The 24,064-nt window shown below is 35.3% G+C and overlaps 1 protein-coding gene across 1 annotated transcript in view; it reads right to left on the bottom strand.

Moving 5' to 3' along the window:
• Positions 1–24,064, bottom strand: part of Galphas (G protein alpha s subunit) — a 251,751-nt gene that overhangs the window by 5,221 nt on the left and 222,466 nt on the right. Inside the window, exons 8-10 of the mRNA XM_069826965.1 lie at positions 15,204–15,383; positions 11,813–12,011; positions 6,169–6,378 (exon numbers count right to left, since the gene is read on the bottom strand). Of these exons, the coding sequence (XP_069683066.1) occupies positions 6,232–6,378; positions 11,813–12,011; positions 15,204–15,383 (526 nt within the window). The 3' untranslated portion in view covers positions 6,169–6,231. The remainder of the gene's footprint in view (positions 1–6,168; positions 6,379–11,812; positions 12,012–15,203; positions 15,384–24,064) is intronic.

Genomic DNA, 24,064 nt, shown 5'->3' with positions numbered 1-24,064 from the left:
TGAAGCGAGACGACAGGTACGAAGGAATAGAAGAGTTCAAGATTTCGAAGAGAAGGAGAAGTGAATGTAAATTTCTTTTCTTATCTAGTTTAAGCCAACCTATTGCTTCCAGGGATGGGGTAATGTGATCATATTTACGAACATTGCTTACAAAACGTACACACAAATTATGAGCACGTTGAAGTTTCGTTTTGTTGTTGCTGGAAAGGTCAGTCAGTAAAATGTCAGCATAGTCAAAATAGGGAAGTGTCTGCACAAGGGACTTTTTTAAGCAAGAGGGAAGATGAACATTTATCCTTTTTAGCACATGAATAATAGAATATACTTTTCTGCAGGTTTCTGTGATTTGCATGTCCCAGTTGAGATTATTATCCATGTGAATGCCAATATTTTTTACTGAAGAACTGAAAGGGATATGCACTGTACTTACTTTAACGGGGGAAATGTCGAGGTGCTTTACAGCGTCGGTTTGCCGTTTGTGTCCTAATATGATTGCTTGTGTCTTTCCAGGATTAATATTAAGATGGAATTTCTTTGTCCATGTCACAATCGAGTCAATGTCTTCGTTCAATTTATCTATAGCGTCATTTATTCGATCTAAGCGGGAAGAGATGTAGCATTGAAGGTCGTCAGCATACAAGTGATAGTTACAATGCCTTACATGAGATGTAATATCATTGACATAAATTGTGAACAACAATGGTCCGAGTACCGAACCCTGTGGTATACCTGATGTTATGTTAAGCCAGGAAGAGCTTCGATTCCCGGATACAACACATTGTTGTCTTTCCCGTAAGTAGGATTCGAACCAACTCACAGCAGTCTCTGACAAATGCAGATTTCTCAATTTATGGGTGAGTATGTCAAAATTTACAGAGTTGAAAGCTTTGCTAAGGTCAAGAAGTGTTAGTATTGTTACTTTATTAGAGTCGATTGCTTCACGAATGTCTTCTGTCACTTTAAGTAGAGCAGTGCTTGTGTTGTGTCCAGCTCTGAAACCTGACTGATACTTGTCGAATAGTTTGTGTTCGTTCATGTAGTTAGTAATTTGTCTGTGTATGATTCTTTCCAGTGCTTTTGATATGGCTGGCAGGATACTGATTGGTCTATAGTCGTTCGGGTCGGTGGGAACTTTGACTTTTGGAAGAGGAAGAACGAAAGCTTGCTTCCATATTTACTCATTACAAACAATACAGCAGAAAACACCGCCATGACACAACAGTGCACGATGTCATTCGTCTGCTAATTCCCGCCCTATACAAGAACCAATCAGATTCACTGATGGCGGCTGATGGAGACTGCCACCACCTCTGCAAGCTGATTTCCCCGGTGGAGCATCAATGACGTCATCGGTGGAATTCGGAACACCGTGATACCATCGGATTGCTCACCGGTGAGATTTGGAATATGCTCACTGCCAGTGAAATGGAGTTTATTCGCCGAACAGCAGGATATACTAAATGGGATCATAAAAGAAATGAAGACATCCTACAAGAACTGGGAATGGAACCTGTACTGCAGTATATTCATCAATATCAAGACAACTGATACACCATGTCAAGCGTATGCCTAGAACAAGGATTCCTTGAGCGATCTTGAACTACACACCAACGGGGAAAAGATCACTGGTTTGCCCTGTGAAGAGATGGCGGAAAAACTTTTGTAGACCGGAACAGTCCTTCTAGGACTATCACCTGTTAGGAAGATGATGATGATAATGATGATGATGATGATGATGATGATGATTTCATTTAAAGAACTGTGTTATTTAAAAATTATGTTTCCTTGTTTAAATGCTCAAATACATCCTAATTTTCGTGCTAACTGAAATAAAAACAAAATGATAACCTTCTAAGGTAGGCTGTTTTAGGTATCTGGCATTAAAAGGTGATGTAATTGGGCTATTCCATATGAAATCGATCAGTAAAAAACCTCGCATTTTTTTATACTCTAATTTTTTCCCTATTTATAGAAGGTGCTGAGGAGAGTGCATTTTCAAAAATATACTATCGAAAGTCAAACGGTTTTCGTATTGTTGAGCGACAAATTTAGCATATTTATAAAAACAAGCCTCTTTCAGCGCTCAGAACTCTGGAACCATTTACTGCAGAACACTGAACGAGAGCTCATTTTGAAGCTGACATTTGGTAGGTTATGTTAAGAAGTAATCCTTATTTTTATTGTATACAGAGAGACAGATAATCTCATTTTACTTACTTTTAGGCTTTTTGCCCATTTGTAAAAATGTAAAAAAATATTGAGAAAAAACCTTACATTATTAAGAGGGATTCGGCATTGTTTGCTTAGTGGCTTGGCAATAAGTTTCGGAGGTATTAAATAGATTATTTTCACACACCTGGACTTGAACGGCAAAACACAGCACGGACTGGCCGAGAGATGAAGATAAGCGAGCGTTGGGCGTCATTTTACTCCTGTGTTTATGAAAATCTGTGACAAAGCTAGCTCAGCTATGCGCTACTAGACGAAACATCACGTGTTTATGTCTCCTGGCCTTGCTTGCTTGTAGGGTAGCTCCCGCCTCACAGTCAGCTGGTTACTTCACGCGCGTACTATTTATTTTCTTTATTTGATTTTTCAATACTTTCTTATCAACGTTGCACCAGTAAAAAATATGTGTTTATTTGTACTTTCAACGCGGAATCTAACCATATATTTAAAAAATATTTTTTCGTGGGCAAAAGTGTCTTAATTAAGAAAAATCTAAATTTTTCCATTTCCATAAAAAGTAAGAAAAACTGTTTACATGTCAATATAAACTTTAACTTTTCAGCATCAAAATAAACCATGATTTTGATCATTGGGTGAAAGGGTTTCAGAGCTACAACAGTTTAAAGTTGCTAATTTTATGAAAATACGATAAATTAAAATATTTTAAATTTAAACACTATGAAGTTGTGATGCCTCAAACTTTGCACAAAGCATTGTATCACAGTTGTCTACGGACAGAAAAAGTTTCACTGTATTTAAAAATTTCAATTTTCTCTATATTTCGGTCGATTTGAGATGGAATAGCCAAATTATAGTGCAACAACCCCTAGTGCTCGCTTGCGACCGAGTAAATGTTTCAACCGATTGGTTATAAATTCTTGACTGCATGTGCTTGAGCCAATCATTTCCTGCTGCCTTCTTCACAATTGAGAACTGATCGGAGAGTTTGGTCAGCCGTTTTCAAGAGAATGCAGAGGTCTAATAAGTAAACACTGCAACTAAGAATTTTAATGTACGGCTCTTATGTGAAAACAAGTTCCTGCAGAAATGTGACGACTCCTGGCAAACTTGCTCTACAGATAGACAGTGTGGGTAAACTTGTGAAGAAACTGAAGGAAACGAGATCTGTGCATGATAAAATTCCTAGGAGAAATTGCTGTGTTTACCAAGGAAAAACTGGAAGAAACTGGAGAATGGCTTCAACACACTCCTCAGAAATCTCTACGTAGGCTTCAAAAGAAACAAACTTCTCACAATCATGAGCGAGAAGAGTCACCACTTTGTGACTTTTAGCTGGAACCAGAGTAAAAATAACTGATTCCATGTTCAATGGAATGTAGGGTTGCCAAACTATATTAAGATATTGCTTAATCTATACTAATACTAAATCTGTAGCCGAAATTTTTCTGGTAATTTTCAATTTTCCAAAAATAATTGCTCCTAACATATATAATTAACCACCCTGAAACCGAAAATTGCTTTTTTGACATTTTTGTTTGTATGTCTGTCTGGATGTTTGTTACCTTTTCACGCGATAATGGCTGAACTGATTTATATTAAAATTGGAATATAAATTAAGATTGTTGTAACTTAAGATTTTAGGCTATATGGCATTCAAAATACTTTATTTAAAAGGGGGGTTGTAAGGGGGCTTCAATTAAATAAATCGAAATATCTCGCTTATTATTAATTTTCATGAAAAAGTTACGTAACAAAAGTTTTTTTTTAATTATTTCCGATAAGTTTTATCCTATGCAACATTTTGATAGGATTGATATTTAATGAGATAAGTGAGTTTTAAAATCTATATAACAATGCCATCTAACACGCAGTAATGAAATAAAAAACAAATGACTTCGTCTATAAGGGGCCTTGGACAACAACAAACGAAAGCTATTAAACATTGCCAACAGAGAATGTTTCTGTGTTTGTATAAAGTAATATCGATTAAAGGATATACAAGACTTTTAAAATAACAATACAATACATTTTCACCGTCGCCTCAGATTATAGCGTTGTTGTTCCTGCAATAACTCCTATGTGCAAAATATAAAATTTTTGAGTAGGAAGAAAAAACACATTTAATCATACCATGGCAATGGTACATAGGTGATCGTGAATTCTTACATTTTCGAAAGAAAGAAATATAATTACATATCACTATATATAACTATTTAAGTTATTTGAAGGGTTCAGAACCACAATGGGCCAAGCGCCATTTACTGAAGACATAAAAAACAAGGGTTAAAATGAAGTTACTACCATAATTCAATGGAAATATATAGCAAGTAATATAAAGTACACACATTAAAACTAAATGATATGTCAATCTTCATTAAACTATGGTTGCATGTAATAACAATTAAGAAACATGTCAAAGGAATAGGGATATCTTATGCGAAGTTTTACCGTCAGATGGCAGGAGCGTTCCATGCGGCGCAAAATGTTGTAGGGCTATGTTTTGTCATATGCTACAGTTGATTACGTTTTCCCGCTTTTTGGTTTTCTGTGGTGTCAAAATTATATTTACAGTTATTTTGTATAATCTAGTATAATTTAATATAATTCAATATTTTCTTACCTCATAATTTAATTTGATTTACAATAAATAATAACGTAAACCTGTATAATATTGAGCGATTCCCCGAGATGGGTGGGGAAATCTGCAATATGCAGAATATAGATACGAGTAAATTGAATGCTCATAAACCTAAACAAGAACTTTGAGAAAAATATGCACGAATAAAAAAATAGGAAATATGTCGAAAGTGAATATTGCCCTCTTTAATAATTAGTACTTAAGAACCGTACGCTAAAAACAGGATATGCAGCCACCAATGTTGTTTTTTTTTTATAGGGAAGAGACTATCAAGACTGAATTCCTTGCATTTTTTCTGTAGTTGCAGAAAGATCAAATGCAATTTTTAATAGGATGATATAATATGATCGCAATAGTATCACGATTAGTAGTGTGTTTTATAGGTTAAGGACATGCAGTTTTGAATACTGTGTGGGATGATTTTGAAAATTTAAACTTAAAACATGGCTTTAATAATTAGGGTACAGTATATTAAAAACATTATTCACGAAATGGATTTCACTAGGGATCGTCCTGGATAATAAACATTCCAATTTATCGAGAGTTTACTGCAGGCGTAAACTTCGGAGACTCCTACAACTACTGCATATAATCTAAGCTAACATAGCTCGCTGTCGAGGTTGCATATGTTTTTATTCTTCTTTTTCCTCTTCCAAAATGAAACTATAGTCAACAATTCCTTACTTGAAGTAGTTACTTTTATTTAATAGCTAGCACTTTCAAGGCCCAATTTTATTACTCATATTTTTTAAGGTTTAAAGCATATATTCAGAATATTTCGGGACCTGATTGAAGACAAAAAGCTTTCCCTGGTTTTTACATTTAAGAACATAGCAAAAATTTGCCATTTTTAGTTGTTTTTAAGAGTATTTAATATACTAATACACTACGTATATCCTCAATGTTTATATACCGAAAAACAAATGCACACGCAAAGCGCATCCCTTATAGTACACGTGCGCTATCTGTTGGTGCTAGTTCAGGATATCCCTATTGTGATTGCACAAAATGAGTGGTCTCTGGATCAAAATGATCGCATTTTAATTATTTAAATACAATTTAAATTAAGTAACATATTAAACGATTTATCCTTCTATCAAACACGAATGTTCCCTGGATCAAATGTCCTATTTTAATTATGTAATTACTTTATATTTATTTCTAACGGGTGCAGCGGAGCGCATGGTACAGCTAGTAACAAATATATTCATTCATTCATATCTCATGTCATAAATTCCACCATTTCATCTGTTCAAACTCCAGGTCAAAAGTGGGTGACCACATTTCTTCTCCTCAATATATAGTCACAAATAACTTTATATGATAAATAGAAGTAATACCTGCTGCAGATGCTGTGTGGTGGTGGCGGTGGTGGTGGCAACAGTAGTGCTACTACCATGACATCACAACAGCTCATACTGGCGCAGGTGCATGCGCTGGATGATGTCACGGCAGTCGTTGAACACGCGCCGAATGTTCTCTGTGTCCACCGCACATGTGAAATGAGGGTAGCAGTAGTGCTTCCCATCCCCACTAGCTGTGCTGATACGCTAGAACATTTAACATATCAACTTACTGCCAGTTTCAATTCAACCAGAACAGGGAAGGAACATTTCCAACGTCAATTTTATTCTCTCACTCGCTCCTTAGGGCACACCCACTTCTATGCTCTGCATATATCATAGCCTAAAAGCTTACTATACTTGCTCTAAAACCACCCTAAAATCTTTAAATGTTGTATTAGATGTAATAAGCAGACATCGGATTCTAGGGCAAATGCCTATTTTGTTTCTTTAGGAGAAAAGTAAAAATAATTATTAATATTTGTGTTTCATGGAAATTGAAAGGTATTCAAAGAGTTTTATAGTGCCCTAAAATGCCCTAAAACGGTTATTAGAGCCTAATTTGTTAATATTCGCCTAAAAACGCCTAACTCACTGTAAAGTTTCGCATTTTACTCTTACTTTTTATAATTTATACATGCATTCACTGCGAAATTTAAGGCATTTAAAAAGTGGAAAGTTTGCTTCACACCGGCCATGAAACCATTGATAAAGGAAACAAAATGTTTTGAATCTCACGACACTCGCAATAGATTTCACCGAATTTAACATGTTTGGAGGCATAAATGCCGACAAAGAACCAACCTTAGTTTTGAAGCAGGCAACAATCACAACATGTGCTGCTACCGATTCAGAGATATACTATACTATAAAAATGACTGTTTTCGGTCTCAAACCGATTAGCTGTACTGCCCTTCAGAGTGTCATAAAATCACAATTTTTGGAGAAAGAGTGTTTTTGAAATATTTATGAAAAGTCGTAAAACTGCGAATTAGTAGGGTAAACCGTTACAAAATATTTAAAAGAATGGTCCTCCTAGTGTTAACACTACCAGGAAATGCAACAATAAGTGGAACTTTGTATTTTTGCGCCTGCTTTCAAAATGATTCTCAGTGACAAAAGGCAAAGGTTAACTGTGGAGAATTTAGAAAAAATTCTGGTGGTGTACTGTGCAGATAATTATAATGAAGTCTGAGAATGGAACTGAATTTCAATAACTTAAAATGAGTAATCTTGATATCAATAATCATTATTTCATTAGTTTCAATATATTAAATTTGTGCAGCTCTGTTTATAAATATAATATAGTATTCCTTTTTAATGTTTAAACATACTTTTTTGTGCGTATTTTAGTGTATAACTAAAAATTTCAGTGAAAGAAATAAGTATGATACCTTGATGTGCCTAAAATGCCTATTTTCATTAAAATAGAGCCTAATTTTACAAATTTTGAGCTTATTTTAGGCGCCTAAAACTGCAATTTTTAGTGCCTAAAAATCCGATGTCTAGTAATAAGACTGTAACTGGAAATTCTTTCTCCATTTTAGAGCGTTTTTAAAGAAAGTTAAGTACCTACAAATAAATTTTGGTTCGTCCTAATGATAAAGTTTGCTGATCTGGAATCATCTAAACATGAATTAGTGACATTCGACCCCATTCAGTGGCGGCTCGTGAACTTGTGGATTGGGGGAGCTGCAGTAGATTTTGGTACGAGGGGGATCTAGGAAATAACGACCGTTCGCGCATACCTGCCATGCAGCTGACTCCCCTTCCTTGTTTGAAGGTCAACTGGCTTCCTTAACATGTGTTCTCATAATGTTGTGAGTACTGGTTGCAACAAGTCGCCATTGTGCATTTTGTGTTACTTCAAAATGAACGACGTGATTGATAATCCCGCCGACTGTGAGGTGAGGAGTGTGATTCGATTTTTGAATGCCCGACATTTGAAACCTGCAGAAATTTACCGGCAATTGAAAGAAGTGTATGGTGATACTGTAATGAATGAAAGAAATGTGAGAAAATGGTGCGAAATGTTCAACAATGAGCGAACAAATGTCCACAATGAAACTCGACCCGGATGCCCATCACTCATCACAGAAGACCTGAAGACTAAAGTGAACGACAGAATCTTGCAAGACAGGCGCACATCACTCGACGAATTGCTGAAAGACTTTCTGGGTGGTACGCATTTTGGAAGTGATGAAGAGTTGAAGAAGACAGTGAACACCTGGCTTAATGAACTGGCGGCAGAGGAGTATAACGCGGGAATTCTAAAGCTAGTGAACAGATACGACAAATATTTAAATGTAGGTGGTGATTATGTAGAGAAGTGAAGGAAGCTTCAGTTATGTAACAGACTTTGTTTTTTCAAATAAATATATATATTTTTTAATTATTACAACAAAATGGTCGTTATTTCCTGGATCCCCCTCGTACATACAAATTTCACTTCTTGATGATATCATTACTAATAAGTATAGGACAAAATAAATGCACTACATATCGAAAAACCAAAACTTCCTGACTTAGTGGGGAGACGTCTGTGGCATCATTTGCCACAATCGCTAAAAAAACTAATACCATCGATTTCAGTCTGAATTTCAGATCGGCAGACACTCAACATGCAATCTAACAGTTCATTCTGAATTGTTTTAGAATTACCTTTAGCCTAAACAGTGGCATGTTCCAAATGATTTTAGAGAGGTTCGTTTAGATTACTCATGAACTGTAGCAATCCACGAAATACACCACGGTTCTTCGAATCGTTTTTTCATCATGTCCCCTAAGAGGAAGTTCATATTGGCCACAAAATTTGATATAATCAATATTTTTAAAAATAATGTGGGTTTTAAACAGCAGCATTTTACCTCTGCTTCCCTTCACCTCTCTACCCCCTGACCATGCAAGACACACTCACTGTGAGCTGTCCCACCCTGCAGATCCCAAGACGGCTGAATGCAGTGTCAATTGGAGTACAGTCGACGCGCAAAAAGATTATGCATAAAATAACAGTACATATTCCCGGCCAGATGAAATATAAAGCAATGTACCAATAAAAGTTGTAACAATTCTTCTACAAATTAAAATAAATAGTATTTTTATTTTCCTGTCAAAGTAGGGAGTGCTCTTATGGACGAGCTGCCCCTGACCTCATTACTGGCCATAGCAATCTGATAGTACAGCTATATATACATTACGAAAGTACGTTTTATGTCAAATATTGTGCCATGACTTCAGTTCCTTCTAGACTCTAAATCAAAGAAGCTGGGAAACTAGAACCAAATCGAGACAAAGGTTTCTTCTGGAAAATAGACTATTAGAACTATTACTTTGTGAAAGAAATGATCTTTTACATCAGTGAAAATAAATGGGCCACATATTAACGTGATAACTTTATTAACAACATTAAGGTACTTCGACTCTAGAAATGTCAGATTTCTTCAAACTTTTGGTAAATAATGTTTTCGCCTCATCTGGAAGCTCATTTCTTCTAGTTTTCAAAAATATATAACTTGTACCCACCATCTCAATAATTTCATAATTATTCGGACATTTATAATATAAACACATTAGAGTGGACCTTGGTAATATTGTGGCAGTGGCTATTTCGTGATATTTTTTCCTGGCTCTTCTGTGAACTATTGTAGCTGCTTCACAAAGAGTAGCTGTACGTTTCTGGGAACTGGAAAACATATGCAATCTCCCGGAGGAAATTTGAATCTCGTAAGACCAATGGTCAGTTCACGAAAGAATCAGGAAAAAATATCACAAAATAACCACTGCCACGAAATTATCAAGGTTTACACTATACCTTCTATACCTTAAGTCATCTTCAGTGTCTGTTTTCTCCTATTTTACATTTTCCGACATTTATTATTCTTCCAACGGACAAAAAGTAGACTTTCAATTGGGCAAAATACTTCATTGTGGTACCAAATTAAAGCTTAAACATGTGGCTATGTTGTAAACTAAAATTATTATTTTCAATTGATTATAATTATTTTATCCGAAAAATATACAAATATTATTTTTCTAAAGTGTTTATGTATGTATGTATGTATGTATGTATGTATGTATGTATGTATGTATGTATGTATGTATGTATGTATTTATTCATACTGCAAACAGGTATATACCCGGTGGTAGTGGTAACTAATTACACTCAATAATGACAATTAATAATAAACACAACTAATAAAAAAACAATAATTAATAATAATGATAAATAATAACCTAGATCATATATGTAACAGATAACTCCTCGCTACGTTAAAATCGGCAGCACTTTGCAGAAAACAACCGCCAGGATCGCCACCCGTCTGGCGTAAACGAACACGAGATGGCAGCACAGTCGTTAATACAATTCAAATGGGTATTATGACGTGACTCCCTATGTAACAACTAGATGGCAGCGTAGTAAACCTGACAAAAGTTAACCTCAAAGCCTATAACCCCGACATATCTGTTACATATATGATCTAGGATAATAATAATAACATATACATACATATAATGCAGCATATCTTTTGAATAGTTCAAGATTAATAAATAATTTTAGTACCGGTATGTAACATATTCCATAGGTATGGGACAATTTTGGTGAAAGAAGTTTTACCCTAGGTCAATTTATAATAGAGTTAGGCCAGTCCAAAATTTTATTAATTTTTTTCAAAATGAAAAAAAAAAAAAAGTTTTTATTTGGGCTCCCAAATCCGATACTGATAAAATTACAGGTACAAATAGCTATTTTCAAACATTTATACATAAGACTACAAATTATTGCAAAACATAACATGTCCAAAGAAAACAAGTTGTTAAAATTCCAAGATGCAAAATTTTTGCAAGCTGAATTAATATAAAATATGGAAAATCAATATTAGATACTGTATAATAAATTTCTAAATTATAGACATCAGCTCAAAGAATTTGAGTGACCACAAGGGTCCTGAATACAATAAACATGTACAATATAATGTGATGTGGTACATTAAAGAAAAAAGAAAGTTAATGGTTGAAGGCAAATATAAGTTGATTAATTGAAATAGAGATGATGATGTAATATTTGAAGAGAAACCTTGATAATATTTATAAGAATAGACATTACATAATCAAAAGGAATGTGAAATTCCTTAAGATAATTCCATGTGAATTTTGTGATTGAACCTATACTGCCAAACAGCAAACCAATGACAGACCATTGTTTAAGAGGGACGTTGTACTTTTGAGAAAGATAAGGCAGACAAGGCTCATATATAGACTTCTTCTCAATATCAACTTCGGTGGCCTGATTTAGGTTCCTTTCGAAACGGATAGTAGGGTCAAGAACAAGAGCCCGTTTTAAGCGAACGTTAATAGCAATAATGTCTGCCCGTCTGAAAGAACCATCTGATGATACACAATGTACTTCCTCATGAATCTCCCAATTTAAAGTTTTTAACGATATCGCCAAAGCATGTCGTACACGATGATGTCTAGCATTGATCAGCAGCTCGCCTTTGGGGCATTGTCCAAGCACGTGTCCAAGTGATCTTACATCTTACACCTTTACCCACAGACACAAACAATCATACAATAATGTAGAATACTCAAACAATAAACAATGTAAAAACAAACAACTATGTCTATTATGTACTTCACTAACCAGGAACTCATCACGAATGAAATATTTGGCTCGGATCACTTCAGGGTCCTCGCCAGGCTCAGCTGTCGCATCTATTGGCGTTTGATATCGTGTAAAATCAGCAAAATATTCCTCTAGACGTGATTTGCCAGCCTTTATTTTCTCAGCCAACAAGTCTTGCTTGTTGAGGAACAGAATCACCGATATCGTCCTCAGCCACCTAAAAATAATATCATAACACACAGAATTAATGTAAAATATGGTTATCTGATATTCAGAAGAAATTACTATATCTTCGGAATATGTATGATAAGATTTTCTTGTGTTAAATTCTAACTTACCTTGTTTACATGTTTCGACCTATTATCGGTCATCTTCAGAACTGGTCGTTGCTGGTCTTGGCACCTCTTGTTTTGTTTCCTGTGAAGCGCCTAGACCAACAACGACCAGTTCTGAAGATGACCCATAATAGGTCGAAACATGTAAACAAGGTACGTTAGAATTTAAAACAAGAAAGTCTTATCATACATATTCCGAAGTGATACAGTGTTAAAAGTTGTGTAATCAAGATGTAAAATTACTATACTTCAATTGCAGTGCTTTATGTGGAGTATGGCATTGTATGGAGTAGAGACATGGACATTACTACGAGAAGTAAATGGAGAAAGCATTTGAAATGTGGTGGGAATGGAGAAGAATGGAGCGCGTGAAATGGACAGATAAAATAAGAAATTAAGCTGTGCTAGAAAGAGTGGCTGAAGGAAGAAAAATGCCGATACTGATCAGGAAGAGAAAAAAAAAATATTGGCTGGGTCACTGGCTAAGAAGAAACTACCTACTGAAGGATGCACTGGAAAGAATGGTGAACAGGAAAAAAGTTCGGGGCAGAAGAAGATATCAGATAATAGACAACATTAAGATATACGGATTGTATGCGGAGACAAAGATGAACACGATGAAAGAGTAAATTCTCTCCGGCGCCGGGATTTGAACCTGGGTTTTCAGCTCTACGTGCTGATGCTTTATCCACTAAGCCACACCGGATACCACCCCGGCGTTGGACAGAATCTTCTCAGTTTTAAGTTCCAACTATTGGGTTTCCTCCTCATAACGAGTGCACCTCAGCACATGTGTGGACTTCAGTCCTTCGTTCATAGACATTTATGACGTAGTGCAGAGGGCAGCCACTAGAGGGAACCCAAGAGTTGGAACTTAAAACTGAGACGATTCTGTCCGACGCCGGGGTGGTATCCGGTGTGGCTTAGTGGATAAAGCGTCAGCACGTAGAGCTGAAAACCGGGTTCAAATCCCGGCGCCGGAGAGAATTTTTCTCCGTTCCATTACTCTTTCATCATGTGATGACGCAGAATATCTGCATGGAAATATCATATGTACTTCGGTACATTAAATAATATAGACAAAGATGAAGATGAAAAAGAGGGAAGGCTGGAGAATGTTGGTTCGTAGTGAAGGATCTGCCCTTGGGCAGAAAACTATAAATGAATGAATGAATTTAACTGAATTATGAGCACCTGCCTAACATTGAATTGGATCTCTTTTTGCGTCTAGCATAACATGAGTTCCACAAGGCCTCTGTAGATCTATGAAAGGACACTGAACTATGCTATTTGCAAGACGGTCCACACTCAAAAGTATGGAAGATGATGGTGTATCCAGCTGTAAAACTTAGTGTTACATAACATTTGCATTGTATAGCATGGGGCAGAGGATGAACTGTTTCCACATAACAGAAATTCAAGGTGATAGAAATGGACAGACTTCAGAGAAGCAAGAAAGTATCAAAGTTGCAATATAAGATGAATTTAGACAGAAGATTGATAAATGGGCAACTTACTAGTGTTATACATACAACACTAGTAAGCAGTGGCGGCTGGTGATTTGAAAATATGGTGTTGCACAATGGATATCGAAGAGGAGTTAAACATACTTTAAAGTTTAAAACCGTGTATACCTGAGGGCGTATACATATGAAGCTAATTTATATGCAATTAATAATTAAAATGACTAAATACAAGCATACCTATTTATACAGAAAGTCCAAAAGTGGACGGGGTCGTGGGCGGAGCTCTCTATATTGCGATTTACCCTCATGAAAAACATCTGAGCACAGAATCGTCATCAGAATGCTACCAAGTACCAAGTGCAACGTTTTCCTTCATAAAATTCAAATACAGCTTTCGTAGGCTGTCGGGAGATAGCAGCACTTATTGCCAGAACGACAACTCTTAGAACTTTAAAGCAAAATACAAGCTCCTTTATGTATTGTGCCGTTTGTGTGCATGCAGATTGAGAAAGTAATGTGCGAAATATGCGACTGTTCGTTGCACAAGCCGAATGAATACATTTCTCATGCTTACTACTTAGGACAAATGTCTAGTTGAAACAGATGCTTTCCCAGTGAATTTAGTTTCTTCTACACTGACGTTTGTGTCCATGTCAGGGAGTGCGACAAACCGTTCTCAATGAGGAAAGCAGTAGACCACGCCTCTAACTCCCTGTCCCCGCAATAGCCGAACATCTCTATAAACTACCTTTCATAGGTTTTCAACATCTCTGCAAACCAAGAGGCTCGGAGGCTCCTACAGACGTACAAAACAAGACGCCAGCTGCAGATAGTCATGAATGAAAATTGTAAAATAAAATTATATTTTTAATAGTAACAAAGCAGGGAGATAAGGAACATTACTGGCGGGTGTACAGACCTGCAACCCCTTTGAGAAGTCGCCACTGCTAGTAAGTTGCTCATTTATCAATCTTCTGTAATAAAGTGTTAAAAGTAATGTACACAAGACTCAAGACGAATTTAGGTAGTCTATCAAATTAATGCTGAAAAAATCCAACAGGAGAGATTATAATCTTACACCAATACGAGCACATTAAGGACGCCAGAAGAAAGAATACCAATAAGTACCTTTGTATGTACTCAACAAGGAAAGTGTGGCAGAACCTGCATAGACGAATTTTTCAGGCGATATGATCAAGATACATGCACTGAGTTTAATGGGGACATGGAAGTATCAGAACAACTTCTGGCAAGTGAAAAAACCTTAAGGCCACTGGCTTGGCTCAGCCGATTAAGGCACTTGCCTGCCGGTCTGAAGTTGCGCTCGGGCGCGGGTTCGATCCCCGCTTGGGCTGATTACCTGGTTGGGGGTTTTCCGAGGTTTTCCTCAACCGTAAGGTAAATGCCAGGTAATCTATGGCGAATCCTTGGCCTCATCTCGCCAAATACCATCTCGCTATCACCAATCTCATCGACGCTAAATAACCTAGTAGTTGATACAGCGTAGTTAAATAACCAACTAAAAAAAAAAAATAAAAACCTGTAAAGTAAACCATTTAAAGCAGAAAGCAGTTAAAGAATTGCTGAAAGAAAAAAATACCAACTCACCTATTGTTCCAGATGCTCTTGAAAAGGTCAAGGGACTCTCTTAGCCGATTTTGTGTGGGGTCTTCCCTAAGGACCATGTTATAGCTGCTACAGGCCGTCACAAAAATGATGGCTGTCACATCGTTGAAACACTGAATCCATTTCCGTCGTTCATCCCGCTGTCCACCGACATCAAACATACTGAAACACGTCGGATATTAATATATATAATTTGTTTTATGGCTTCACACATTATTTCCATCATTCAAACCACATACTTACGTGATACTGTTACGAAAGTACTCGTATTCAAAAAGCAGTATAAGAATTGACCTATACCATAAAAGTATGGTACATTACACGTAAATTCTCTAGTAAGTAGTACAAATACTGGAGTTTCTGTTCCACAAAAGACTTTTCTACATTAGTACTTTACCACTCCATACTTACAAATTACTAATGAAGTTTCATGATTGTGTTCCATAAAAGTACTAGTAATTTTAACTTACTAGTGAACTGTCAAGTATTCTCTACCAATGAAAGGGAACTAATACATACATGTACTAATGCGATTTAAATATATTTATTTCATAATATTAAGATCAGTGGCGGTTCCTAGGGGGAGAGAAGGGAGGAACGTCCTCCTCACATTTTTCTTCTTTAGAAAGTAAATACCAAATGAAATATATAACTTGAAATTCGAGGAAGCTTCGATAATTTTTAAGTTCACAGCTATAAGAAAACCTCGGTTGATCGAGTTTTAAACCACGCGCACTCACGTGCTACTAGAAAACTGTGAGAAGGATGCGAGATTGTTTGTGTGGAGGAAAGTCAATCCATTCCTCCTTTACTGCAGTTAACACACACAGACAACAGCGCACTAGCGGCCAGAGAAAGAAGCAGAGTTTTAAAGCAAGTTAATGAACGGAGAGGGAGGAGATCCTCCTCTGAATCAGCGCATGGGAGGGAAATAGAAACCGACTGGTCGTGCAGCAAGCTCGCTACCGCTGCCATCTAACGATGCTGCATTCAACCAGACTATAACACGTCATCTAGGAGGAGACACAATAAAAACAGTTTTAACACAAAGCTATGAAAGACACCATATAAACTTTTTTAAAATTATAAATCAAAATATATTCATTGCACCTTATGTAAGCTATATTCATGGTTTGAAACTTTCAAGGATATCTGAAAGTTGAAGTTGGATTTATATAAAACAAAGAGGAAGTAGTTCTAAGTTAGTATTGCAGATCTTTTTGGACTCTGAAATTCACTTCCATTCATTGTCTACTAGACAGGACAACAGCCACGTTGTCAGTTTTGTACAAATATATTTGAAATTGAAGGTACTGCAAACTACATTATTTTTAACATAAAAAAATTAATCGGCCACCGGCAGCTTTGAACAATAATGGTAGTATGACTTTACAAGAACTGACATTCTTCAAAAGCATGTGATACTGAACTTGTAAAATGTACATGTGGCAACACACACCACGTGGATGAGTGCAGTGTTCTCGCTTTCCTAACAGATTATTTCTCATTCCCATTTCCGTAAAACGGTTCCGGTGACGTGTTAGTAGCTGGTCTCTTCCAACACGTGTGATGCTGTAGTGTGCGTGAAAAATGCTGCGAGGTTGTGAATTTCCTTGTAATTGTTAATTTGTGCAATTATTCAACAATGAATGGAAGTGAAAACATAATATATTTTGGAAACTTTAGGAAACTCAGTTTACAAAAACAGATTACTGCTATACAAAAGGAAAGGCCAACCCTAACACTACCTGGTCTTACATGTATGCATGTAGGCTAATTTGTAGCTTGTTTCTCTCAAGAAGGTGTCATTTTGCGCTGTTAACTTCTTTCCTCCTCTTAAGAAATATGCAGGAGCCGCCACTGATTAAGATACATTTTTATAAATACGTGCTATAGAATTTCTTTTCTTGCTTCTATTTCCTTAAACAAAAATTCATCTCCTTTTAACACCATTTCAATAATTTTGCAGTGTTTGTAATTTCGTAACAATTAAGTTTGGGGATGAAGATCGTTATTAGTGGCATCTATTGGCTAATATGGGAAACTATCGAGGAGCATTATGCGAGGATCGAAGTTGATTTATTACTGATAGGAGTTGGTTGATATAGACGTAATTCGAAAGCTCTCCTGAGTTCAATTTCTCAAAGTTCTAAAACAAAGTGTGAATCAATGCTATAAAGTAGGCCTATTCTTAAATCGCCCATAATTATTTTCTCTATTATGTAGAGCTATCTTTCACCATTATATATCTACATAAAATAAGTAGTAGTTTACATATTACCTTTCAGGTGTGTTTCCAAATTATATGTAATACACTTTGTCAAATCTGGCAACCTTTTCATAAGGGAAGCTAAATTTATATAATATTATACGTAGTATACCGTATAACCAAACTAAAACCCTAGCATACCGCTTGGTAAATTAGGGTTCTTTTGAGAGGATATTTAATAATAATAATAATAATAATAATAATAATAATAATAATAATAATAATAATAATACTAATAATTTTCTCCGAAATCAGTATACAAAATTTCGAAACATACAGTCGGACACAAAAGTCTACATACACCCTAAAAGTAACACTTAAATTCAAAATCAATAAAGAAAATATTATGTATTCACTTTCTGTGACATAAACAGACATTTTAGGAAATGAAAAACAACATATATACTGCATTATTAATAACAATTCCATATAATAACATCTTAAGCACACAAAAGAAAAACCGTTCAGGTACAAAAGTCAACATACATTTTGATTATTTTTACTTTCAGGCACCATTTAATATTTTGTATTTCCACTTTTTGCTTCTATCACAGCTTCTAAACGTCGAGGCATAGACTCCACCAATTTTTTTGTGTCCGCTGATGTAAATTTATTCCACTCTTTCACTAAGGCAGCTTTCAAATCCTTCTTGCCTTTTCTTTTGTTTTAGTTCCCCACAAAGATGTTCAATTGGGTTGATGTCTGGTGACTGGGGAGGCGAATGCAACTGTTTTGGTACATTGTAAATTAGCCATTCTTTTACGACAATGGCCGTATGCTTGGGGTCATTGTCTTGCTGAAACACCCAGTCTGTTCCTAGTCCCAGTTTCTCAACAGATTGTTTCAAATTCTCCTTTAATATGGTGAAATACTTCCATTTATCCATAATATCCTCAATAAATACTAAATTCCCAAACCCAGCTCCAGACATGCAACCCCATACAAGAATATTTCCACCACCATGCTTCACTGATGGGACAAGATTTTTCTTTTTCAAACTTTCATTCCTTTTTCGCCAGAGCTTTTGCTTTCCATCATACTGAAAGATGTTGAATTTACTCTTATCCGTGAAGAACACTGTATTCCAGTTTGGATGCAGAGTTGCAAATTCTAGGCGCTTCTGTTCATTTACCATGCTTATGAATAGTTTTTTCCTTGCTGTTCTACTTTGAAACTCATGCTTTTTCAGAAGTCTTCGTACTGTGATGGGATGAACAATATTTCCAATAGTATTTGCGACATCTACCGCCAACTCCGTAGCTGTAATTTTGGGATCTGAATTCACTTTTCTAGTGATGTGTCGTTGCTCCCTGTTAGATAATTTTGTTGGTCTTCCACATTTAGCTTTGTTTTCTACACTACCTCGATCATTGTAGTTTCTTATTACGGTTTGGACACTTGCATGGCTCCTTCTAACAATTTCCCCAATTTTACGCAGTGGAAAGGTATTTTTATTGAGTTCAATTATATTTTTTCTCACTTCCACTGGTATTTCAGTTCTTTTTGGATCCATGATACGCGATCAAATTATGTATTGTAATACACAGCTACTGTATCAACAAACTGCACCAATTTTACTGTGTTCACTGCAACGTCTCTCCTACAACTGACGAAAGAATCGAAGTGTATGTTGACTTCTGTACTTCAGTAAACACAAACAGTTGCATCTATCAAGCTTGTAGTGCAAGATACTGGTCTGAATACCTTGGTTTTTGTTGTTATGGAAGTGGACGCAGACATAGAGTTTCACGTTAACATCTGTGCATTCAGAGTTGTACAAGATATGCTAAAAATGGGGGTGTATGTAGACTTTAGTGTCCGACTGTATATAGAGTAGAATTTACATGTAGTTCATAAATAAAATCCCTTACCAGGAATTAAAAATGTAATTACGAAATAAACAGAAACAACTAAATACAAACATCAGGGTACAGAGGAGTGAGTTGCGAAAGATGTCTGGCAGAGTGCACGGGAAAAACATCCCCAAACTCAGCTGTCAACAAGGCTAGCAGTCCCTTAATACAGTGCTCGCCCATAACCTCCTCAATATACTAGAGGGGGCGTACACACACGCACAAGTGCTCGCACTTCCAAGCCCACGCACGTCCACCCACGCAAGCAATACATACACACTCACACACCCAGAAGACCGACCTCAAGCGTACATGCATTTTGAAACACAATACGCACGCGCACACACGCGCAAATACCTCTCGCAAACTCTCACACTGCTTCACATCCACCCACACAAAATGTTTCTCTCTCACAAACTCATCAATCTTATATAAACAGGGTGAATCGTAAGTAATGTCATTAATTTCAGAGAGTCATTCTTTCAAACAAAAAATCGAATAGAATTTTGTTCGTTTTTGCTTTCTTTTGAAGTAAAAATTGTTTTATATTAAACACTTCACAGCGTGTTTTGGAAAATCCATTGAATTAATTCCCAATTTGCTCAGCCAATTTAAGAGAACAGTGCATTATGATAATAAATGAACAAAAGAATTTTAACCATGTTATCCAACAATATTAAAATTCATAACATATCTGTTAATATCACAAGACACACTTTATTGACTATTTTAAGAGTTCATTAATTTTTCATTATTTAAATTTTCATCTCATTTCAGCCAAAATTACAACGCCGCAACTTAGCTTACAAAGGCTGGTTCACAATACACCGGAAACGAGAATCGGAACGAAAACGAAAACGGTAAAATTGTTGAAATGTGTACATTTAAATGTGAGCATTCACAATTAACGAAAAGCTTGGGACGGAGCCCGGGATCGGGAACGGAGAGTTGGCCAAGTTTCAACTTTGGCGTTCACATTTCCGATCACAGCCCACTACATTCATTCTATTGCCATCTAAAAGCTATTTTGTCGTCGTATATTTTGTAGCAAAGAAGACCGTGACATAACCTATGCATTATTTTGTTCTGTGCTGTGCATCATGGAACAACTTTTATTTGATGAGATTGTAATATTGAATGATGAGGAAAATCCTCACGTTTGCGATAAGCGGCGCGCCTCGTATAAAGATGAGAAAAGAAGAAGAATACGTGGCTTTCAATAGCTACATCTTTGAACACTGATCGTAAGTGAATCTTTTATTACTGTATTGGTTGTATTACACACTACATATTCATCCTTCAATTCAATAACTACTGTTGGTTCATTTTTGTTCTATTACAAATGTTTCTTCTCTAATTATTTTACGTTATGGTAGACTTAAAATAGGTTGTGATAATAAAGATGCACGGGCATATTTATAGTACCGTACCTAATGAAATGTTTCAGTTGAAATTTCGAAGTTTGTTAACCTGTGTTTATGTTGGCTGCCTTGTACTCATGAGAGAACGTCATTGGTCAATTATACACAAATAACATCAGAATGCGTAATATCGACTTACATATCGTTATTGACATGTATATCGATATGCATAGTCGTCTACGTTCTCGGTTTATTGTGAATAAAAAATTTTCATATTCACGTCCTCTGCTTCTAGTTTTCATTCTGGTTCTCGTTCCCGGTTTATTGTGAACCAGCCTTAACATTCCACATCGTCTATAGAATTTGGACATCTTCCTCTAATAAAATCATGTAAGTTTCTACGTACGTAACACATGTTACACAAATATTTTTCAAAATCTTAATATTTTCTTTATATTAATTTAAAATCAATTCGTCAACTTAATGATATATCTACTTTAATATTTCTTTTTCAGCATGTTTTTAGACACAATACTTTGATCTTAATTATCTTTAATAAGCATATAATTTGAAATCAAACAAATTCTACTAATATTTATTTCAATTTGAATTATATAACATTATTAATTTCTTCCTACATTGAAGACCATCATCAGTTACAATTGTACGTACAGTTCTGCGTCATAATTAATATTAGAGGACTACCTTTCATCATAGAAATATTTTGCTCGTTGTAATGCCGTCATTATCAACATCGATGGCTTAAATGCTTCAACGTATGAATCTAACACCTATATTTTATTGTATATACATCAACATTATCAATTTTTTTTTTCGTTGTTGGTAACTATATAGCAGCTCCTAGATGCTTTATGGTTGTGCTAACAGATGGAGTTACTTGTCAACAATGTGACGCTGAAACGTGTGTTCAGGTTACTGCCCAGAGACACCTGATGTATTTTTTATATTTGTGATGATTCGTTAATTAATTAATTAATTAATTAATATTAACCCGGCACACTCACATTCATACAAAGCATTATCAATTTGAATGACATTTCAACACATTCACAATGAAAGGTGTATAATAGGTTAACAAAAACATGGATTGTAAGCAAGTTGAACAAAGAGTGATAATTATAAGCATGTCTTCACACAATACTTCATAATGATTCCTTTCTGATTTAAGATTCTTAAAATGTGAAGACTTGCAAATTTTATATTTCACATGTATTGTAATTATCTAATAAGGGTTTAATCAGTCGACAATAAGGGCATATGTACATAAAATAAGAGATTATTGATCTTTCCAAATTCAATTCCTAAATTACGTTGATTTTAATATATTTTATGCTCAACTATCCTCATTGCATCAGGGTTTTAATTGTTGGTAATAAGGACAAAGGCATTTAAAACTAAGAGATTATTACATTGTAACATAAATCTTATCTTATTTTCGAATAAAAGATTAATCCCCGATATTAATAAGTTGAACCTTCCCCCTGTGACTCTGAATAAAGCGATCATTCCGTTCAGTTCAACTGTAAAATACCTGGGAGTTCATTTTGAATCTAACCTTACCTGGGACACGCATATCAAACACACGTGCAAGAAAGTATTTTCCACTCTTCACTCATTAAAAAGATTGTACCACTATCCAGCTAAATTAAAGCAGACGCTTGTACAGACTCTTATTATGCCTCATTTCGATTATTGTGACGCTTTATTCAGTGATCTCAGGGTGGATTTATCCCAGAAACTGCAACGTGTTCATAATACGTGTGTTCGTTTCATTTGTAATGTCCGCTACTGCGATCACATTTCGCCTTCTTTCGATAAATTATTGTGGCTCAGGTTAAATGAGAGGAGAAAGTTACAATCCCTTTCCTTCTTATACCGAATTTTGCACACCTCTACTCCCTCTTACTTATCTGTCCGATTCCACAGTCTTTCTCAGTATCATAACTTAAATACTCGGTCACAATATGATAACACGCTAGAAATACCACTCCACACATCCTCTCTTTATTCTTCATCTTTCACTGTTGCTACTTCTCGTCACTGGAATTCTCTGCCGCCTGAATTCAAGGGCTGCCGAACTTTAATTTCCTTTAAATGTAAATTAGAAAAATATCTTATGATGAGTTGCCAGACCTAAAGCGTTGCAAATACAGTATTTAATGGAATGTGTTCCACTGTATTTATTTTTTATTTTTTTTTTTGTTTCTTATTTTTATTGTGTAATCATGTAAATCGTGTTTATTTATCACTTAACGCCAATATGTATCTCACTGTGTTGTTTTTTTATTAGTAATCTATTTTTTGTGTACATTTTATTCAATTGTCGGTTTCTGGTTTAATTATGTGAATCCTACTTAATTGTAATCTAATACTAATATGTATACTAATGTTTTTATTTTTATTTCTACTGTGTACATTTTTTATTAAATTATCGGCTTCTATTTTTATGTGATTCGTATTTGATTCTAACAACATTAATATGTATTCCACTATGTTTATTTTTATTTTATGAGGTAAATTTTTATGTAACTACTTCTTTTGATCTCATTATGTACCTAAATTGTATCAGTATGTAATTACGTAATTCTGATCCAGTTTTATGTTCAACTATGTAAGCAAGTTTTAATCATGATTGCGTGTAAGAGAAGGCCTTACGGCCTTAACTCTGCCAGGTTAAATAAAGCCATTATTATTATTATTATTATAAATATGTATCTGATGATGTCGTCAGGAACGATGAAAACGTTTATACTAAAATAAATAATGTACAGTAATATAAGTGCTTACACCTTACATACATATGAAGTTAAGTTATTGACTGAAAACATCAAATCATTGTATTGTAAAAGAATTTTAGTTTTCTCCTTTAAATGTACAGAAATTTTATCCGAACAAATGTACATTTTCGCTCTCAAAATAAATTTTAAAACGTTACATTTGTTCGGATCAAATTTCTACACACTTAAATGGCAAAACTAAAATTATTTCAATCATGTATTATCATAATACACTGCTCACTTAAATTGACTGAGCATATGGGGAATTAAATGAATGACTTTCCCAAAATACACTATGAAACGTTCCATATAAAATAATTTGTATCTCAAAAAGGAAGCAGAAACGAGCAAATTTGTATTAAACTTTTTTTTTGTGTGAAATATCTCAAAGAATAACCCCCTGAAATTAATGACATCACTTACGGTTCACTCTATATATAATCTCTCAACCTTTAACATTAACACTCCTATAATAATTATCCCTCATTCCCATTCATAGAATTCACTGATAATATTATCGTGTCTCAATAATTTGTTATTTACATCTGAAGTTGTAAAGGTT

The sequence above is a fragment of the Periplaneta americana genome, chromosome 5 (genome assembly GCF_040183065.1).
Source record: "Periplaneta americana isolate PAMFEO1 chromosome 5, P.americana_PAMFEO1_priV1, whole genome shotgun sequence".
In the NCBI taxonomy this organism is placed as follows: Eukaryota; Metazoa; Arthropoda; class Insecta; order Blattodea; family Blattidae; genus Periplaneta; species Periplaneta americana.
Note: the sequence above shows the minus strand (reverse complement) of the source record. Positions and strands in the feature narration are given on the sequence as shown.